The sequence below is a fragment of the Wyeomyia smithii genome, chromosome 3, assembly GCF_029784165.1.
Source record: "Wyeomyia smithii strain HCP4-BCI-WySm-NY-G18 chromosome 3, ASM2978416v1, whole genome shotgun sequence".
Taxonomy (NCBI): Eukaryota; Metazoa; Arthropoda; class Insecta; order Diptera; family Culicidae; genus Wyeomyia; species Wyeomyia smithii.
The window spans coordinates 142,659,937-142,682,709 of NC_073696.1; the positions used below are offsets into that span (position 1 = coordinate 142,659,937).

At 40.2% G+C, this 22,773-nt stretch overlaps 2 protein-coding genes across 2 annotated transcripts in view; both read right to left on the reverse strand.

Moving 5' to 3' along the window:
* LOC129728622 (inactivation-no-after-potential D protein) overlaps positions 1-22,773 on the reverse strand; it is a 1,023,112-nt gene that overhangs the window by 622,561 nt on the left and 377,778 nt on the right. The window lies entirely within an intron of this gene.
* On the reverse strand, positions 12,217-14,695 carry LOC129727480 (uncharacterized). The gene has a single exon (XM_055685345.1). The coding sequence runs from the start codon at positions 13,554-13,556 to the stop codon at positions 12,219-12,221; it is 1,338 nt and encodes a 445-aa protein (XP_055541320.1). The 5' UTR covers positions 13,557-14,695; the 3' UTR covers positions 12,217-12,218.

Genomic DNA, 22,773 nt, shown 5'->3' on the forward strand with positions numbered 1-22,773 from the left:
GTGGTGGCCTAAAACAAAAGAAAGGTCAACACAGAACAAGCTTGGCAAGTTGCAAAGGCTAATTTGTAATGCAATTACAGGAGTAATGAAAAGTGCTCCGTCGGAAGCCTTAGATGCAATTCTGCATCTATTACCACTCCACCAGGTAGTACAACTAGAGGCGGAAAAAAGTGCATTGAGACTAACACGCCTTAAAAAAGTACCTGATGGAGATCAGACAGGCCAGCTGGCAATCCTCAAACATTTTCAGCTGAGCAAACATATACCAGGTATCGAAGATTGGATGAATACAGAAGCAAACTTCGAAATGCCTTTCAAAATCATAGAGACCGAACGGGAAGTTTGGGAACAAGGTGGCCCAAACATCCGACAAGGCTCTGTCGTCTTTTACACAGACGGCTCAAAAATGAATGATTCAACCGGAGCAGGTATAAATGGTCCTGGGATAAGTATCTCGATACCAATGGGCCGTTGGCCTACAGTGTTCCAGGCCGAAATATTTGCAATTTATGAATGTGCACAAGTCTGTTTGGCTCGGAAATACAGGCATGCTAACATATGCATTTTTTCTGATAGCCAAGCAGCACTTAAAGCACTAAAAGCCTTCACATGTACCTCTAAGCTAGTATGGGAGTGCATCCTTTCACTGAAACAACTGGCAGAAAGGAACCAAGTATGTTTATACTGGGTTCCTGGTCACTGCGGAGTGGAAGGCAATGAAAAAGCCGATTGGTTAGCTAGACAGGGGTCATGTACCGATTTCATTGGCCCAGAACCGTTCTGTGGGGTGTCATCAAGCGCCTTGAAAGCAGAATTGAAAACCTGGGAACATAGGACAATACAAGAGAACTGAAGATGCTCAGTAGGGCTACGCCAGTCTAAACGCTTTATAAAACCAAGCGTCAAGAAAAGCCAGCAATTGCTTAGTTTAAATAAAAAGGGACTGAGGACAATTACCGGACTGTTTACAGGACACTGTCAAAGTAAGCATCACCTGAAACAAATTGGTCAGTCAGATGACGAAATTTGTCGTCTCTGCGGGTTCGAATGTGAAACCGCAGCACATTTGCTCTGCCACTGCAGTGCACTAATACAGCGCAGAATAAGAGCCTTTGGAAAAGGAACTTTGGAGCCTTTTGAGGTCTGGTCTGCGAATCCTAATGAGGTAATACATTTCATACGAAATACAGTGCCTAATTGGGAGAAAGGGTGCGATAGGACAACGACGATCACTTCCATTAATAGTGATCTGTCTGCCACGAGTACCTAGACTAAAGAAGAGGTATACAACAAAAGATCAAAATAATGGTCGCAGTGGTCCAAATCTTACAAAAAAAAGAAAGAGTTTCAGCACACGGGTGGCTACGTTATCGTTAGTAAATATAAAGGGGTAAAGTCGCATTTTATGAATGTCCAATAAAGAGCGTGAGAGCGGTAACTACGAAATGCGCGCTCACACGTTGCATACAAAAGTTAGTCAGTTGTACTGACTCCCGGGTACACTGTCTCTGTTTATAAATTTTGCAGTGCTATTGCGATCAGCTGTGCCAGCCACGGCCAAGGTCGTATTTTGTAAGTATCAATTTGATTGGCCGATGGTAGAACGTTTTGCAACCACAAGCAAAAAGAACCTGGTGGCTCAGAGGCTTTTTTCCCCTACGCTCTGGTCACCACATACCTAGCTGTATTATTCTATCCTATGCCGTTCCTCGGTCTATCTCTTTTTTATGCCTAATTTTTAGTATAAATAATTTACTATTCGAGAGTGCTATAACATGCGCTCCAAAACACGTGCGCCAGCGTGAGCGCTAAGAACCCGCGCGTGAGCATGGAGCTACGCTACCATTCGTCGAGTTCAGAATTCGCGGTCTTTCTTCAAGATCTCTCGTGTTTTCTTAACAAATGAACTTGTTTTAGGGGACAAGAACAGACGGCCATGTCTCGGTTTTGCATTCCACCTGTTTTTATTAAATTCAGCAGAAGACTTTGATTCTTCTGGGCTAAGCTAAAAATGTACCTTTAGGACTAATATTTCGTGACGGAACAATGAGCTCTTTCGCAGGATGTGACGTCACACTTTTTTTTTGTTCATCTATAATTTATTTGACACGGCACATATACAGTTTAATGTTTAACGGCGCCAATTATATCTGGTAGCTTACTTTCTAAAGTATCTTAATAACTAAAAGCAAATTTTTTATCCTCGCTGCCGACTACGAGCTGAAACTAAATGTAACTTAAAGCTATAATATTTTGCATTAAAAGCACTAGGTAAGCACATTTTCCGCTGCTGGGCCAAGATATTACGGACTGGCATATTGGGTTGTCTCCCTCGGGCCTTGAGAGTATCGTGCGGGTCTGATTGCTGTTTCCGGATCCGGGGTCTTAACGTGTTCTTGTCGTTAGGCTGGATGCAGGCGGAAGGGGGTAGGACTAAACTGGGGCGTGGATGGATTTCAGGAAAACGTATATAAGGGACATGTAGGATAGGTCACGGCTCGCCAAGACATCACGAACAGGAACAGCCGACTGCCTACCTTCGGCCTGCAGGGAAGCTATTAATTTAGACCTGGCGTCACGGTGTACAGGGCATGACCAAACAACGTGCTCTATGACGTGATAACCTTCACCACAGGCACAGATACCACTCTCCCCGAGCCCAACACGACGGAGATGCGCGTCAAATCTATAGTGATTGGACATAAGCCGGGACATCACGCAAATGAAATCCCGACCTACATCCAACCCCTTGAACCACGGGTTCGTCGACACCTTGGAGATTATGGAATGAAACCACCTTCCCAGTTCCCCTCTGGTCCAAGCATTTTGCCAACTGATGATCGTATTCTGACGTACAAATGAGAAAAATTCATCAAAGGCAATTGGTCTTTCATAACTTCCACCGTTTGTTGCGCCCACCTGAGCCAAAGAGTCCGCTTTCTCATTGCCCGGTATCGAGCAGTGAGAAGGGACCCACGCTAAAGTAATCTGATACGATTTTTCGGATAAAGCTGATGTTTCCGTATTTTCCCCAGGAAATACGGAGAGTGCTTAACATCTTTCATCGATCGGAGAGCCTCAATGGAACTGAGACTGTCCGTAAAGATGAAATAATGGTCCGTGGGCATTTTTTCGATAATCCCTAGGGTGTACTGAATTGCAGCCAATTCTGCGACGTAAACAAAAGCAGGATTATCAACTTATGGGAGACGGTTAAATTGTTATTGAAGATACCGAAGCCAGTGGACCCATCAAGAAGTGATCCGTCAGTGTAGAACATATTGTCGCAGTTGATGTTTCGATATTTATTGGAAAAAATTTTGGGGATCTGCTGCACGCGTAAATGATCCGGGATTCCACGAGTTTCTTCTATCATGGATGTATCGAAAAACACAGTAGAATCAGAAGTATTTGATAAGTTGACACGATTTGGAATATTCGAAGAAGGGTTAATATTTTGGGACATGTGATTGAAATACAATGTCATAAAACGGGTTTGAGAATTGAGTTCGATTAACCTTTCAAAATTTTCAATCACAGGACGGTTCAAGACCTCACATTTGATTAGAATGCGAGAAGACAGGCTCCAGAAGCGGTTTTTAAATGGTAGTACTCCAGCTAAGACCTCCAAACTCATCGTATGGGTCGACTGCATGCAACCCAAGGCGATACGCAAACAACGATATTGTATTCGCTCCAGTTTGATCAAATTTGTGTTTGCTGCGGAGCGGAAGCAGAAACACCCGTACTCAATGACAGACAATATCGTTGTTTGGTAAAGCCTTATAAGGTCTCCTGGGTGGGCTCCCCACCATTGTCCGGTTATTGTACGAAAAAAATTCACTCTTTGTTGACATTTTTTCATCAGATACCTAACGTGACAACCCCAGGTGCCTTTAGAGTTGAACCAGACACCAAGATATTTCTGTACCAAAACCTGAGAAATCGTTTTACCCATTAATTGTGTTTGAAGCTGAGCAGGTTCATGCTTCCTAGAAAAAACTACTATCTCAGTCTTCCCCGGAGAGAATTCGATACCTAGCTGTAAAGCCCAAGCAGACAAATTGTCCAAGGTATCTTGCAATGGTCCTTGCAAATCGGCAGCTTTGGCTCCTGTAACAGAGATTACACTGTCGTCTGCAAGTTTTCTTATCGTGCATGAATTTGCCAGACATTCGTCGATGTCATTTACATAAAAGTTGTAAAGAAGGGGGCTTAAACATGAGCCCTGGGGAAGACCCATGTAGCTAATGCGGAAAGTTGCCAAATCCCCGTGCGTAAAATGCATGTGCTTTTCGAACAGCAAATTGTGGAAAAAATTGTTCAAAATTGGAGAAAATCCTTGTCGGTGAAGTTTACCCGAAAGAATGTCAATAGAAACGGAATCAAAAGCCCTCTTAATGTCCAAGAACGCAGACGCCATTTGTTCTTTGCAAGCATACGCCAGCTGAATATCTGTTGAAAGCAACGCAAGACAATCATTCGTCCCTTTGGCACGGCGGAAGCCAAATTGAGTATCTGATAGTAGACCATTTGATTCGACCCAGTGGTCTAAACGACGGAGTATCATTTTTTCCATCAATTTCCGGATACAGGATAGCATTGCAATCCGCCTATAAGAGTTGTGATCAGAAGCTGGTTTCCCTGGTTTTTGGATGGCGATCACCTTCACTTGCCTCCAATCCTGCAGTACAATGTTTTGCTCCAGGAACTTATTGAACAAGTTCAACAAGCGCCTCTTGGCATTGCCGGGTAGATTCTTCAACAAGTTGAATTTGATTCTATCTAACCCAGGCGCGTTATTGTTACAGGACAGGAGGGCAACTGAAAATTCTGCCATCGTAAAAGGTGATTCTATCACGTCGTGACCCGGAGACGTATCGCGAACAAAGTTTTGCGCAGGAACAGAGTCCGGACATACTTTCCTGGCAAAATCAAATATCCACCGACTTGAAGACTCCTCGCTTTCGTTGACCGTTACGCGATTCCGCATTCTTCGGGCTGTGTTCCAAAGAGTGCTCATCGATGTCTCCCTCGACGTCTCGTTCACGAACCGACGCCAATATCCGCGTTTCTTTGCTTTAGCCAGGCTTTTAAGCTTGGGATTAAGCTTTGAATACCGTATATAGTCGTCGGGTATACCTCCCTTCTGGAAGGCCAAAAACGCGTCGGATCTTTGCGTGTAGACATCGGAGCACTCTTTGTCCCACCACGGAGTTGGAGGCCGCTCTCTGATCGTTACGCCGGGATATTTCTTCGTTTGGGCTTGCAACGCTGCGTCGAGGATTAAGCCCGCGAGGAGGTTGTATTCTTCAAGTGGTGGGTGATGTTGAATCGACTCGACCGCTTTTGAAATCATTTCCTCGTATAACTTCCAATCGACATTCCGTGTGAGGTCATACGGAATGTCAATTGGTCGCATGCGAGTTGAACCGTTAGTAATTGAAATAAGAATAGGCAGATGGTCGCTACCGTGAGGATCGAGGATTACCTTCCATGTGCAATCCAACCGTAGCGACGTCGAACATAAGAATAGATCCAAAGCGCTTGGGCGCGCTGGAGGTTTCGGGATACGTGTCATTTCACCGTTGTTCAAAATAGTCATGTCGGAATCATCGCAAAGGTTATAGATTAAAGAGGAGCGGTTATCATTGTAGGGGGAACCCCAAGCCACACCATGAGAGTTGAAGTCTCCCAAAATCAAACGTGGCGAGGGAAGAAGTTCTATTAAATCAAAGAGCAACCGTTGCCCAACCTGTGCTCTGGGAGGAATATATATTGAGGCAATACAAAGCTCTTTACCTTGTATTGTCATTTGACATGCGACATCTTCGATGCCTGGAATCGAGGGGAGGTTAATACGATAGAGAGAATAGCACTTTTTGATTCCTAAAAGTACTTTTCCATATGGGGTGTCTCGATCAAGGCGAATAATATTAAAATCATGGAAGTTGAGATCAACATTTGAAGTTAGCCAAGTTTCACAAAGGGAAAATGCATCGCATTTGTTTCTATTTAATAAAACTTTAAATGAATCCATTTTTGGTAAAATACTTCTACAATTCCACTGTAAGACAGAGATAGAATCCTTCGTATACGCAGATGAATTAGGCATCGAAGGATACAATCGCTGCAAGGAGTGGCCATTGGGCAGTCAACTGCTTCAAAAATGATCTAACTGTTGGGAGGAATGCTGTAAGAAAAATTTTAATTGGATCGGGTACATTGAAAGTTTCAAAAATCCAGTCCACAATGTCAGAAAATTTCACTAATCCAGAGTTTGTTCCATCAACTGGGAGTGCAAAAGGAACAACTGGGGTTTCAGATGTTCCTGGCAGTGCTTGGAACTCCTTCTGGGACTTTAAATTTGCAAGCCCAGGAGGAGTTTGCTTCGGTTTTTCCGCAGCACTGTTTGGTTTGTTTGTAACTTTCATTTCACTTTGGGAAATCTTAGGACCTTTTCGGGGAAGTTTAGGAGAGGAAATATTTTTCCTTTTTCTAGACGCCCCAGGATTGGCATAAGTTGTTCCCGCTGGTGAATCGTCAGAATCGGTTTCATCAGAGGACAACAGATCAAAGGGGTTCGATGTTATGGTAGAAGTGGTCACGCTCTTCTTCAGCATCTCAGCGTAAGATCGCTTTGAACGCTCCTTAAGTGACCGCTTGATTTCATCTCTGCGCTGCATGTACACCGGGCATGTGGAGAGCTCATGCTGATTTTCCCCGCAGTGAATACATTTTTCAGCATTCACACTGCAAGAATCGTCCACATGAGTTTCTCCATACTTGCTACATCGTGCCTTATTGCAGCAGTAGGCGGCTGTGTGGCCTAACTGCTTGCAATTGGTGCAATTCATAACACGGGGTACATACAATCGCACAGGCAGACGAACCCGATCGATCGAGACGTGGCTAGGGAGAGCAGATCCGGCAAACGTAACACGAAACGAGTCTGACGGAGTGTACACTTTTGTGCCGTTGACAAGAGACACAGACCGCAATTGCTTGCAATCTATGATCTTTACTTTTACGTCGTGAAACAAAGCATTTTTGAAGCAGCCAAAACCGCTTGCCAAGATACACTCGACCGACAGACTCGAATCGGTTATGACACCGTCGATCTCCACGTCTCGTGCGGGTATATAAACGCGATACTCGCGTGTGAAAAGCTCGGAGCGAGCAATAGCTAACCACGACACGGAGCTTGTTGGGTCTGACCTTGGAGATTTCGGTCACGGCCTTGTACCCCTCCGTCAGGTCTTTCGAAATCTGCAGGATGTTTAACGGTTTCGATTTCGGTCCTGCTTTTGGCCAGTAAAGCTGCCTTGAGATCCGTCCGAGTAAAGCCTGGGGCGAGGGGGGACTGGAGAATTAACAGAGGAAGGGTTGGCATGAGAGACAGGGTCGGAGGGGTTCGGGGATGGTGGCACGGGAGGCGAGGGATCTACATCCATCGCGCTAAATCTAGCGCACTAGCGCCGACAGAACACGTACCTCTTTACTTCTCCTTTCAGCAGGGTTGGTTGTCCGAACGGTCGAAGCTGCAGCCGTTACAGCCAGCAGCACCAATACAGCAGCTCCAAACAGCCACCAGCAGCGAGCCGGGTGTGTGATCACTCAGCACAGCGACACAACTCGCTGTCAACTGTTGGCTTCTTCTTTTTCCTCCTTTGTGTTGAGATTCTCGTCCACTGCTGTAGCACAAATCACTTAGCAGCCAAATCGGCTTACGCACCAGCAAACAGCCACGATGCGAAACAGTTGCACAAAGGCGGGCGACCTTGAACCTTCACTCGACCAGGCAAACAATGCCAACACTTGCTCGCGCGTCTTTTGTTTTATATTCTATCGGAGCGATCACCAAACACATCCGATACTGATGCGTGTTCGGCACAGAATGTGACGTCACACTTGAAACATGATTCTTTTTTCAGATCTGATGCAGATGTCGCATTGTTGGAAGCATTAACGTACGCCCGGATGTAAGATTTGGTCCTTTCCCTTCTGAGGTTCGTTGTGATCCAAACGCATGAGCATGAATCCAGATTTTCCGCACAAATGATACGTTGACTCCGCAACTCCATTAGCTGAACCAAACCACGAAGATCATTAGCTAAATTATCACCACACACACAACACACACACACATATATATATATATATATATATATATATATATATATATATATATATATATATATATATATATATATATATATATATATATATATATATATATATATATATATACATATATATATATATATATATATATATATATATATATATATATATATATATATATATATATATATATATATATTTTTTTTTTTTTTTTTTAAATATATATAAATTTCGTCTGAATTTCACGTTTTATTGTGATAATTTTATGAATTCACTCGAAATAATTTCTTACAAATTTTTTCTCGATAGAAATTGAATAATTACGTCGTTTGCATCCGAGTACAGAAGTTTCTGAAGTACTTAAGTGAAAATAATACACAAAATTTGAGAAAATACATAATTTTGTGAAGTAGATATCTCAGTGGGTAGCAAGTAGTAGCAAACCAAATTTTTTTCTAAAATTTGTCCATCATGATGATGATGATGGTCCCACCTCTTACCCCTACAAAGGTTTGAGAAAGACGATTTATCTACAAGATAATTATTATAAAACAATTAAACCAGATAAGCAAACAAAACGAACTGGTTTTCATCACAGATATAATTTTCTTCACAATTGATCCAATGCTTTGCAGCGATTCAAATAGAGAAAATATTCGTCAAAAATCAAGTAATTCATCGACAAAGCGTTGTCGGTATCAATTTATTTGCAACTGTCAGCCAAAAGACATTAATTGCATCTGAGTTAAGCCAACATCCAGTGTAATCATCCACAAAGTCGATACAATCCCGACGAGGCCATTCCTGCCGTGATCAGCAAGCAAAGCACAAGTCCAGCTGTCAACTTCGATGTGATTTATAAAAGAGCCCCCACCTAGGGAAGTCGAAAATATTTCCAACTCGAAAATATCCTAGACCGGCTAGGAAACCAATGTCCAATGACAACCAACAGAACTAAAATCGTTCCGATTACTCTGACGAGTATCTTGATAATGTCAAAATAAAATAATAAAGGTATTCTCCATCTCAAATGATTAAATTTCTAAATTCAGTCCTTCATATCTGATCATCGCGCGCGATTTTCAAACCTTCGTAGACTACTCTTTTTTATTTTATACTACATCAATAATTACAAAATCCATCATCACCCTCGTGACGAACATAATAGTTTTTCAGTGCTACCATATTCCTTTAAAAAGCTATATAAGCAGAGTCCACAGAGATCATCCGTTACAAGAACTTCGTCAATTACAGTTTAGCTAAATTAAAAAAAATTAAATAACTGCTTAAAATTCAGCTTTGACGTGTGAAATGCATAGTCTCTTGAATTCTGATAGCGTCGCCGTACGTCTGATGTGTCTAGGCATCGAATTGTATACATTTATTCCTTTAAAGAACAATGAATTTTGTGAAGCACTAGTTAAAAAATGTGGTGTTCTAATTTCTCCCGCATTTCTTGTGTTATATCTATGGATGTCACTTCCTCTAACAATTCGATCACACAAATATCGGGGCAGCAATCCATTAGCTACTTTAAAAATGAACACCATTGTCAGAAAAACAATTCGTTGCTTCACCGATAGCCATTGCAAAGCGTCAAGCATCAAGGACGAGGAAGTGTATCTATTGCATCTCAAAATCAACCGCATTATTTTATTTTGCAAACGCTGCAATCTCGATATTTGTGTTTCATTTGCCAAAAATAAAATGGAAGTGCAAAAGTCTAAATGAGGAGAGATGATTGATTTATAGAGATGAATCTTGCTGAAAGTATTCAACTCCTTTTTCAAACGACCGAGGATTCCATATTTCTTGGCAATTTTCTTGATGACATTATCAATGTGAACATTGAACTTTAGCTTGTCATCAATAATCACGCCAAGATATTTGATCTCACTCACGCGATCGATTGTCTCACCATCAATTTCAACTGAGACATTTTCATTTACACGGTTTCGCGAAATAATCATGAATTTTGTTTTGTTGGTATTCAATTTTAGCTGTTTGAATTTCAACCATCCGCTCAGCGATCGCAAATCTTTGTTTAAATGCAATATGGCTTCTTCGAGATTTTTAGCTGCAATGAACAATGCTGTGTCATCAGCAAAAAGATTTATGTCACAAAAACGTAAGACTCTTCTCATATCATTAATGTACATAATAAACAAAATAGGCCCTAATACACTTCCCTGAGGTACACCAAGAGTGTTCCTTATGGGATCAGAGGTAAAATCATTGAAAATAGTCCTTTGAGTTCTGTCACACAAGTAGTTTTCAAACCATTTGTATGCAGTACTCGTAATTCCAAAGCGCTTTATAGTTTGTAACAATAAGGGCCTAGAAATCGTTTCAAAAGCGCGTTTAAGATCCAAAAACACCGCAACAATAGTATCCTTACGCTCAATGTTTTCTTTCCATTTTGCTAACACCAAATTCAATGCAGTTTCACAAGAATGGCCTTCCCGATATCCTGATTGTTCTGGTATCAGCAAACCGTTAGAGTTCAAATATTGTAACAGTTGGCCTTTTACAGCAAGTTCTAAGATTTTCTCTAAAGTGTGCAACATATTGATAGGACGAAACTCTTCGGCTTTAATCGTCCCAGCAACTTTTTGTATCGGAATCACTAACGACTCCTTCCAAATTTGTGGCACGTGCCCCGTTTGTAATGATTCGTTTATAAGGCCAAGTAGATCGTGCCCAATAACATGAAAACAATCTTGAATAACTCTAGCATTAACGTTATCAATTCCAGCCGTTTTATGAAGAGAAAAACATATGTTTTTGAGTTGTTCTAGTGTAAGTTGGTGAAAGCTTTCAAAACTACAATTAACATTATACGGCCGTTTTATTTCATTCGGTTCATTAACCAATTCAATTGATTTATTGATCAATGAAACACTTTCGATGAAATAATCATTGAACTTACTTGCAATTGTTGCTTCAGAATGTTCTTCAATGCCATCAAAAGTTATGGACCGCGGATTAAAATTGCAAGGTTTCAGTAATGACTTCAGTATTCTCCATAACTCTTTGCTGTTGTTTTTATGTTGATCAATTTTCCCCTGTATATATTCGCTCCGTGTTTTGTTCAGAGATTGTGAATATATATTCCTAGCAACTGTATAATTGTACCAATCATTATCATTTGTTGTTCTACAAAACTTCTTGTACAATTTGTCTCTTTTTCGCCTGAGGCGCAAAAGATTTAGATTGTACCAGTTGTTCGAGTTCTTAACAACAACATTCTTTTGTTTGACTAACTGATTAGTACAGTTTTTTAAAACATTGTTCAAAATAGTTGCTTTATCATCAAGGCTACGAGATAGGGAAAAGTCCAAGTTTTTTGCAACAAGCTCCGAAACCTTTCGTTTCGAGTAATTTTTCCAGCACTTAAATTTCACTTGATTTATTTTACTTCCCGTACCACAATTATTTATAACAATCGTTTCATGATCGGTAACTTTTAAATTGGGACTCACCATTGCAGAAACGGAGTCAAAATTAGTATAAACGTGGTCAATCAAAGTCCTACTATGTCTGGAAATACGGGTATACTCATTGATTATTTGTTTCAAATTGCAAAATTCGGCTAAGCGCTTCAAATGATTTGAATTGAGGTTATCGCGCCAATTCATGTTAAAATCTCCGGTAATAAGGTTAAATTTACTACAATCCACAAAAACTTCGAACCAAGTTTCCAAAATCTCCATAAAACGCTGGTCACTTGAACTGGGAGAATGATAAACAACACCATAATTACCCATCTTCATGCCACCTTCCACCGTAATGCCCAAGAACCAGTTTCCATCAATTGCTTCGTTGTGGCGAAGATTGAATCGAATTGATTCCTGTGCATAAATAGCAACACCGCCAGTGTGTCTGGAATGCGAGCAACAAGCAGCTATTTTGTATCCCGGTATAGAGTATTGGTCGAACGCATCAATATCTACAATGTGAGTTTCTGATAAAAATACCAAAAATGGACGCTTTTCCTCTACAATCTGTCGCAAAGCAACGTAGTTTGTAGATAACCCTGCAATATTCAAATACATCATATCGAATTGATTCACATTCCACCTGGAACTTGGTTGCTATTTATCGAAACGCAGGCTGCTTTTTTTTTGCTCATACAATTTCTTGTAAACTGAGCATTCCGAGCTAGATGCTGCGTGGTTAACGTCCAAATTCATTTTGCGTTCATTATTAAATTTTAAACAGTTAATGCATTTCGATACAGTGGAAGAACATTCAGATGTCTTGTGTTGCCCGCTACACAAGGAGCACTTTTCATCGTTTTTACATTCTGTGCTCTTGTGCCCAAATTCTCCACATTTGAAGCATCTCAAAATGTTAATCGCTGGAATGATGTGGCACCGATCCCACCCAACATTCACTTTTTTCGCGGTCAACAAACTATTATACGACTTTTTATCGACTTCAATTACCACGTTGAACTTGTTATATTTGAAACGTGGATTTTCGTACATACTAATAACCTTGATACTATCGATAGAAACCGCCTCGTTTTGACTCTTTAAAAGGTCAATGAAGGCGTCAGAAGAATACTGATCACTCATACCCATTACTTTTAATCTTGGCACCGGGGGAACGGGTACAACAGCTGTGTAGCTTTCACCAAGGTTGTTTTCAATACCACTTTTCACGATCTCTATGTTATCATTTGTTGCACACTCAACAATAACTGAGCCATCTTTCCCGTTTCTAAAGTTACTTATTTTGTGGGTCTTCGGATCTAAATTCGACTTTAAAAATTCCCTTGTAGCTTCACTACTCTGGGAGGACTCTTTTGGCTTGATCACAATGACTGGACCAGCCTTACGTTTTTTTATATTACCACGAACTACACTCGCAAAAGTTAAAACTTCTGTTTCGTTATTCGCGCAATTACCATCATCATTTAATTTACGTTTTTTAGTCTTTTTTGCCACATTCCGATTCAAACTATCAGAATCCGACACATTATTGCCCATTTCAACTAACTCCTGTCTACGTTTATTTTCTAAAAATGAACTAGTCATAATATCCATTTTTCCACTAATAAATTTATCAAAATCATCGCCTCTTTGCTTTAGAGTACTGATTATATTTAGGCTCATTTCTTCCATCCCGCTCTTTAACGCGTTGCCTATCTGAGCAGTAATGTTGTTTTGGATATCTGCAACCAAACTTGAAATCTGTTTGATCTCCTGTCTTAGTGCATCAACATCCAAAACTGAAACATTCTGCTCGTCACAACTCTGAACTGATAGACAGTCGTTGCATTTAAACAGAACATTATCGCTTGCATTGATTAATTTCACTGAGGGTCCACTTATTCCACCGCAGCGAGAGTGAAATCTCCCTCCGCAGCGAAAACAGCAAACGAGATCGTTAATCAAGACAATACATTTACACTTTACACATTCCATTTCAGCCTTACACAGTGGACGCTACGTACGGCGTCGCACAGGCAACAGAGACAATAGAAAAAAAAAACAGCACCAAACAAACCAGCTCACACCGCAGTGAGTGGCGGAAAGAAATAACAAATTTATATCAAAACAGGTAGTAGTTACTACTGCACTTCTACTTATCCTGATTGAGATCCTTAATAGGTACACTTTGGAATCACAATTTCCACTGTATACACACAATTTCACACGTAAATTAGTTTGAAAATTTCACAGCACGCAATAAATAAACTATGATGTTCGCCATTACAAAGAATTTTCAAAAAATCTTTATTATCTGAAAATTTGAAAGAGGTGTTTTTTGGTGTTTTTGTGATATTTCAGTTTGAATATAACCATAGGTTTCATATAAAAATACAATTGCTATGTTTTTTTGCATGGAATACACTGTCCAGTACTCTGATACTCTATTCAACCTATGTGCAGTCTTCAGCAAAGTTTCTCAGTGTAATAAGAACTTCAACATGACGCTCAGTTTAGTTCGCGATTTGGCCGCAGAGATGGCGCTTCGACACCAACTTTTTATTCTTACACGCTAGAGCTCTGCAGTTTTCGACAAAGTTTCAGATTAGAAAATTTTATGGAACTTTGTAGAAGATACAAAATTTCTGTCACTTAAATTTTTTTTTGGAAATTTACGAGTTTTTAAAGAAATTGTTTGAGTTTCACGTTTTTTTGTAATAGTTTTGTGATTCCCTTTTTGCCAAAATATGATGATTGTTCTTCACGGTATTTCATGGGCAACACTTTTTGTCCCCAGTCTGTAATCCAAACGGCTTTACTGGGGTCAGTGTGAATCTTAGCAAATGCGTCCACTTTGGCTAGATTTTGTTGGGCGTGCCTCAAAATATGTTGCTGCCATTTCAGAACGGCTTTTTCCGAATGCTCGTAATCATACATCATTTCCGCTTTCGTGTTGGGGTCTTCTTCGATATTTATTCTATCCGATATGACTTGAAATACTTCAAACATCTTAGCGCAACAACCACAAACTTCAGTGTGTTCATGATCACATGACTGAAAAAAACTATTGTTTTTCGGATCCGATAGTCCGAAGATTGTACAATGACTTGCGACTTCAGAGTTTTTACTGCAGTTTGCTACGAAAGGGCCTTTCAAGTAGCGTTGAATGGTTTTTAGATCTGACAGAATATTATTATCACTATCGAGCAACTTTTCGTACAAACGGTTCAGAACTTCTAAACCTTCTGTTCCAGCTACCATGTGGTTATCTAGACCGGCGAGACTGTGTCTTTGAGATGGCTTCAACAGATTTAGAACATTGAATGAGCTCGTGCGACTCAATGCTTCAGTTTCAGATTGTTGGCAGTAATCAAGGTAGTTTGAAATTGCGTGAGTTTTCAGTCCGGTTAAAATTGGTTTCGGTATGTGTGTTTTGTCCCCAGAGCTGTAACGTACCAAAGTGGTTCCATAAGCTAAATCTCCCAATGAACCACTTTCATATAGCCACATCAAAAAATATTGGCATTTTTCGAGGTCAAAACGCATTTTTGATCCTTGTGTATTAGCAGTACTACACGAAGCATCCTCTGTTGCAATTTTTCGTGCCTTTGATATGCTAGAGAAGGAGCAATCAAGTTGCTCTTGAATCTCTTGGCGCGTAAATCTTTCCGCATCTATGCAAGAAAGTATCTTTAGCTTTCCTTTGGAAGACTCTTCACGCCATGGCGCATAGACTCTTTAACATTCCTTTGGAGAAAGATGAATTTGAAGCGGAATAGGACAGAATTTACAAAGGAGCCGAACAGAATGGTTTTAACAGGATATTTGTTCAAAAAATACTCCGGAAACATGAACGGAAAAAACACCGACAAGATGCAACCACACTTCAACCGGAAAAAGAAATCCCCACCAGAATCAGCTTGCCGTTCTACCCAGTTCTAACAAACCCAATCAAAAATGTTCTAGAACAACAAGGTCTCGCAGTAGCACACAAAAGTGGCAACACACTGCGGGATCTGTCAGGTGGTGATCACCGATGGAAAAAAATCGCTTCTAGCGACTAATGAATACGTATAAACCAAGCCTATGATGCGTTGACATCGTCGTCAGTGTGCGAGTTATTCTTATTCTTCGCACATTTGCAAACAGACCTCCATGGTAGGTGAATAACGAAGATCACAAAAGAGCACCATATAAAAAAAATCGTTACTGGTGCACTTTCTCCGCCTTCCTTCTTACGATGTACTTTTCATCGTGGGAGCACGCAACATATGTTATTCTCTATGTGCACAGCTGAGAATATAAAGTTAGTCGCGTTATGAACAAGTAATGAATAAGAGAAATTGGATCGTAAATATTTACTCAATGATGGGGATTTTTTTTTTCAAGAAAGAGAGTTCGTGTTTTCCTACTCTCACTCAACTCAACGGGTTTTTTTTTGGTGGGAGCTGGTAGGTGCAAGCGCAAGTGCAAATTGCTAGTTGGTTAGAAGCTTTTGTCGGTATAAGGCGTCAAGATGGACAAAGGGCTAAGAAAAAATAATGTATCCGAAAAAGTTCGGCAAATGTTTGTGGCGGAGAATGGAAATTTCCGATGCACGACGGTGGAAAATTGTAGCTATCGGCCAAAGTTCATTAACGTTACGAACTGCCATCGTAACTTTTTCTCTCTCAGTTTGCCATGATCAGACAACAAATATTGAGCTAACCGTTTATAGTGTTTTCATAACAAAAAATGAGATTTCGGAAATATTAACTTAAACAACTTTTTCAACAATTTTAAATTTTGTGTATTGATAATGTAAAGCAATGCCTTGGTGCTACATTCCGTCTTAAAATTTGAACTTCTGTTTATTATACACAGACTTCGCAGCCAACTGTTTAGTGTACAGGACAATTGCGGGGCTAGAGCTACGATCCTTCTGACACTATTAGTTTTCCCCGAGCTGGAGAGAGAGAGAGAGACTTTTTTATTTCAAATAAAGTTGTTCCTTGATCATTGACAAAATTGATTTTTTTGACGTAGAATACGTCTTACGGCAACATATAGAGGGGTTCAACTTCAATACAGGGATCCAATTTCGAAAACCGAAAACATGGAGAGCGTCACGAAAATTGTCCAATTTCAAACGTTCTAAACTCAGTCAGTTTTCAACCGATTTCCGTCATTTTTGCAGCAATCGATTGGAAAATCATTTAAGCAACCGTCCAAATGCAGAAAATTGTAATCTGACTGTTCAAACTATTGTACTATTGAAAATTGTTGAACCTTGTCGAAACGTAAATGTCGACCTTTGATTGGTTGCTTGCTGCCTTTCCCTAAAAAGGACGACAGAATGGAGTACCTAGTTAGCCAGGAATGCACTTGGGCTATATAAGAGACTGCTTCTCCTCAAGCAATCTCAGTTTACTAGCAGCAGGCAGCGATGGCAGTGGGCCAGTGAACCTGAATCACATAATTTTTCGCTCAAGTCCTACTATTTGCAGCGATCAGTTTTAAAATTATCTACGCTACTGCAAACTGCAGAAAATTGTTCGTATTAAACCTAGGTTACCGGGAATGCACTATTGGCCCTCATCGTTGCCACTGCCTAAATTAAGCTTTCTCAGTGCAACTTGATACAAAAGACAGCCACAAAACAATACAATTTCATTCTTGTTTTGGATATGGCGTCAAGTGAAACTGCTTAGCTGCACATAGCTTCTGCTGTTGTTCTTTGTCGTTACCGGTGCCGTTTGTAGAGGTAAACGTCATCTGGAACAGAGAGACCATTAAATTGATTAACCCTATTGAGTGTATTCCCAAACCTATTGCAAGAAATACATTGACTTAAGACAGGCTGTCGTATTCTAGGTTAACTCTGCGGTCGTGTCTAATAAACAACCTCTTCAACTTTTTCACGATGGGTAATTCCTTACATATAATTAGTTGGTGTTAAGTCAGATTAACATTTTAATATAAACAAATTCTAGATTTACTACTCTTTGAATTTCGGAGTTTTCAAGCTTTTGTGCAATTTTGATGTTACGGGCCCGTTTGATTTATCACTAACAGCATGTTTCTCCTACTTGACCCATTATGGCCAAACAACATCTGTCGTTACAAACCCAACCAACTTTTCAGAAACAAACCCCCTGTGGTCAATGAAAGCAAATAAATATGTTACCAAAATCGAACCATCGAACCATCGAACCGCACTGTGTCAACAGGGTGTGTTACAACTGATTCAATTGTGACGTACGGAGAACTTACAAAACAAATTTCTTCTAAATATGTATTAAGAATTTTTTCCTTACTGTTACAAGTGTATACAAATTTTAATAACAGTTCGAATATTTACAAAACAAATAAAAACAAAGGTTCAAACTGTAACTGTTTTCAGTACAGAGCATATAGCTCTGAAACTAACCTTATAATCGTTGTGGCAATGCTTTTCGGTCGGAGGGCTGTGGAATGAGCGCGAAGCCTTTTAAGACCACTATTGTTGGCCCTAACTAGTTTTACTTGAACTGGTATTCCGCGAACATTCGACTAATTGAAATCAGACCAATCAGGAAAAAAGCTTCGATGAGCTTTTTATCATACCAATTGTTTCTCCTTTATGTTTTTCGAACTGTTGTGAAAGATAGAAAAAGTTTTAATGATTTGCAAAATATTGCAGATTTTATCAGGTATTAATCAGGCATTAGACGTAAAAAACACTTGCCATATTTTGTTTGGATTTAAGTTGCATAACATTTTTACTAGGGTAAATATGTTTGTTAAATTAGCCGTTACAAATTTGATCTGTAAATACTTTATGTCATTTGTACTCAGAAATATAGAAAATTGAAAAGGAAGGGAAAAAAAGATCTGAGTTGTTATGCTTATATTCCAAGTTCCTTGTTGAATTTAGTATGAATAAACAAGTCCAGTGATAATAAAAATGTCGTTGCCAGCATATGTTTAATAAGAATGATAATTCTACAAACCTCTACAAATTTTTGCTAAAGATTTTACTAAAGAAGCCTTATTTTACCTCTCGGTGTTATTTCTGTACTTCTGTACAAATATATTTGGTTCAACACAATTGGCATACAGCACTAAAACCTGAAAATCGCAGCACTGAAACGTGAAAATGCAGTATCCAAATCTGCAATAATGCATCCAAAACCAGTTCGAAAGCAAGTCAAGCATTATTCAAAGATTTTCAAATCTCCATCCCCTCTCACTCTTCCATAACGTTACTACCCAAATTAGTATGAGGAAAATATTCCATTCACTAATCATAACAAAAACTAGTGAGTAATGTCATTGACGAAATCGCAACGCAATACAACAGACGTATGATTTCTCGGTAACAAACATAGCACATTTTGGTATCTGTTTGGCTGCTATAGAAAACCTGCTGAAAAAAATACCATCCGAACTACTTACTCTCCCTCCCATCATCACCGCACCGCATCATCGCTGCTGCGTCACTGCGATGCGAGATGCAATCCAACCAACATTTATAGGACTCTCAATTATTCTTTTGCTTGTTGCTATCGTTTTTTTTCCTACGATGCGCCACGTACGAAGAGAAAATTACAACGGAGCAACGCGCATCACTCTATTCTCAGAGTTGTATGTAGTCAACTGTTGTATTTGTCATCTTCGAGTGACCAAGGCACCAACATTCTATTACGTATTGAGAGGATACAATTTTAGTCATGAACTGTGCACTTCATGATGTGCACAACTCAAGATGAAGAAACAATCAGCTCAAAATCATTTCATTTCCTTCACTGCCCATGAGTTACATATATTCGAAGTAGTAATAGACTTCGAATCGAAAGTTTACTCACCTATTCACAAAATAGAGGAAGGTTCAGTTTACAACCCGAAAATGTTCACAACTGCTAACGAATCGGGAGAGGCACTAGTACAGTGGCTAAAACGTTTGACATATTTTTACCCATTACACTATGTCGAGTTTTATATCGTGCGTATAGACTTCTCCAAGTAAGATCTCACGCACATTAGCACCTGGCAGTTTGAGAGAGTGTGCATATAATCAATCTTCGTTCATTAATTTTTTGCCCGAAATTCCAACAGCGAACGAAAAGTTCTTTCCGCTGACAATGAAAACTTTCTCACTAACACTAATACATCGCACTCAAAATGAAAGCAGATGGAGATGTCTCTTGACTACGATTTTCGGGGCGTGTTCACGGAATACTTAATTCTAAAATGGGCATATTTTAGCTACTTTCAACCCCCTCATAACGCATTTTGTTTTAAAAATCTGTAAGTAGTCCCTTAAGATCACTGTGTTGTGTAACTTGTGAATGTACCCTTATTGCTACAGTTCAAACGAACGTTGGAGACCAAAAAGAGGGAAAGAAAAGGTCGGGTTGGTTTTGTCGACATACCACGACGTGTTATCCAATACTTTTTCATTCAAAGGGAGACTGTTTCTTTTTTTTGTTTCGAAAAAACAAATTCTCCTCATGTAACCTTTATGAAAATTAATCTTGAAGCGCCATTTTACGACAGATGGTGTAGATATTTACCAAACATAACAAACGAAAGCCTTAAACATTCTTTACAAAACATTTTATTCAGGATTTGGACTTACACTACACGTCATAAGTTTGGAATCGCTTCACTGAGTATTGCAACACCCAGTTTGAAAATTGCAACACCCCAAAATCATTCGTTGTTTTGCTTTCGTCTCGATTAGACGCAAATTGTTTATCTCCGTTTGAGTTCGCAAAATAACAATACACGAGTTATCGTACGGGTGTTTTTTTGTCGATTAGTTCTTGTGCTGCGCGATAACAATAGCCTGTTATATATCGGCAGAAACATCTGCACACTGGTAGGGGCAGGCTACCCCGCCAGTGATTCGATACGCAGCTGATATATCAGCAAGAATAATTCTCCCGCACCGCTGTTACCCCGCTAGCAGCACGGACCATCATACGATCGAGCGAGTGGAAGTCAACTACAAGTGGCATCTACAAGGTCGCGTGTAGGACACGGCCACTGCGTCTCAACACGAAGCTGGATCGTCATTGTTTGTTCTGCGGAGACGCTCGATTAATTCTACTATCAGCCGTGAGGTCGTGACTTAGACGTTCGGTGACGTATTACCTTTAGAATTTTTACTATTATTATCAATATTATTACTATGTTATAATATTATTAATAATATTATTATTGATATTATTATTGTTATTATTAATATTATAACTATAATTATTATTATTATTATTATTATTATTATTACTATTGTTATTAGAATTAGTATTACTGTCTTTTTTTTATTCGATCCATTGTAGATTGAAAAATTGTTTTTAAAATTTAACACCAACTACTTGAACCCCCCCCCATATTCGAATATTTATCGTTTGTGTGCGGTAGAGCGTAACGCTCCCGCAAAATGGACGACATGCAGGTGCAACTTTTCCTGGAGGTGGAAACAAACGGGGAAGAAATTGAAATTTCTCCCATCAGCTCACCCCTACCTTCCCCTGTGCCCTCCCCTTTGCCAAGTCCTGTACCAAGAGTACCGGAAGTACGGGTAAAAGCTTACCCAGATGCCGCTGGCGGTCCCTACGTTGTTTTTTTCCGGCCCATAAAGAAGCCATTGAATATTATCCAAATTGGCAAAGACCTGGCAAAACATTTTTCGGCCGTAACCGAGATTACGAAGGTGAGGCCGAACAAACTGCGAGTTGTCGTGAGTAGCTTGAAGCAAGCAAACGAAATTGCTGGCTACGAGCTCTTCACGAGAGAGTATCGCGTGTACATCCCTGCCAAGGATGTAGAAATCGACGGTGTGGTTACCGAGGGGAATCTCACTGTCGATGACATTTTGCGTCATGGAGTTGGCTACTTTAAAAACCCCTTGATGCAAAGTGTAAAGATACTGGATTGCAAGCAATTGCATTCAGTATCCATCGAAGAAGGGAAGAAGAAATTCCTCCCTTCGGATTCCTTCCGAGTAACATTCGCCGGATCCGCGCTGCCGAACTACGTCCGCTTGGACAGGGTTCGTCTACCTGTACGCCTGTTCGTACCGCGGGTCATGCATTGCCAAAACTGTAAGCAGTTAGGTCACACAGCCACCTACTGCTGCAACAAGGCACGCTGTAGCAAGTGCGGAGGCAATCATGCTGAGAACGCTTGCAGTGGGGATACTGAAAAGTGTCTTTATTGCGAGGGAACTCGGCATGACCTTCCGGCATGTCCCGCGTACAAACAGCGCGAGGAAAAAATTAAGCGTTCCCTTAAGGAACGATCAAAGCGCTCTTTTGCAGAAATGCTTAAGAGGGCTGAGCCACCCTCGACAGGAAACATCTTTTCCTTTTTGCCAACCGATGAGGGTACATCTGACGATCCCGTCGAAGGGTGTTCCTATGCCTTGCCAGAGGGATCTAGGAAGAGGAGAATGCTCAACTCTCCTAATCTTTCTCGTAAAGGTCGTAAGATAACCCCTAGCGGAATGACCAATAAGACAACACAAAAAGGAAGCGGTGAAGAAAAACCGAAGCAAGTACCCCCCGGTTTTAATTTCAAATCAAACCAGGAGTACCCACCGCTTCCTGGGGCACCAAAAACCCCTCGGGCACCCATTTCTCGATCAGAAGACATAAAAGAAACAGGGTTCATAAAATTCTCTGATATTGTGGACTGGATATTTAAAACATTCAACATACCAGATCCCCTTCAAAACATTCTTCTTGCCCTTCTCCCAACAGTGAAAACCTTTTTGAAGCAACTCACAGCAACTTGGCCCCTCATTTCAGCTATCGTATCTTTCGATGACTAATTCGTTGAAAGAGGTTAGGAATTTTGTCACTGTGTTACAGTGGAACTGCAGAAGTATCATCCCCAAATTTGATTTATTTTCACATTTGATAAACACATACAATTGTGATGCGTTCGCGCTTTGTGAAACTTTTCTCAATTCAAATGACCAACTTAATTTCCACGATTTTAACATCAGGGGGTACTTTTAGGGATCAAAAAGTGCTATTCTTTTTTCAGAATCGACCTCCCCTCGATCTCGAATATTGAAGTTGTTGCCATTCAAACGAATATGAATGGAAAAGACCTTTGCCTTGTTTCGTTATATATTCCCCCATCCGCGCGGATTGAACAGAAGCAACTCCTTGATATAGCAGAATTGCTTCCCGCACCTTTTTTGATTTTGGGAGATTTTAACTCTCACTGTTCGCTATGG

What these genes read in the sequence shown, in the direction of transcription:
- LOC129727480 (XM_055685345.1), bottom strand. Translation starts at nt 13,556, where the DNA reads ATGGAATGTGTAAAGTGTAAATGTATTGTCTTGATTAACGATCTCGTT.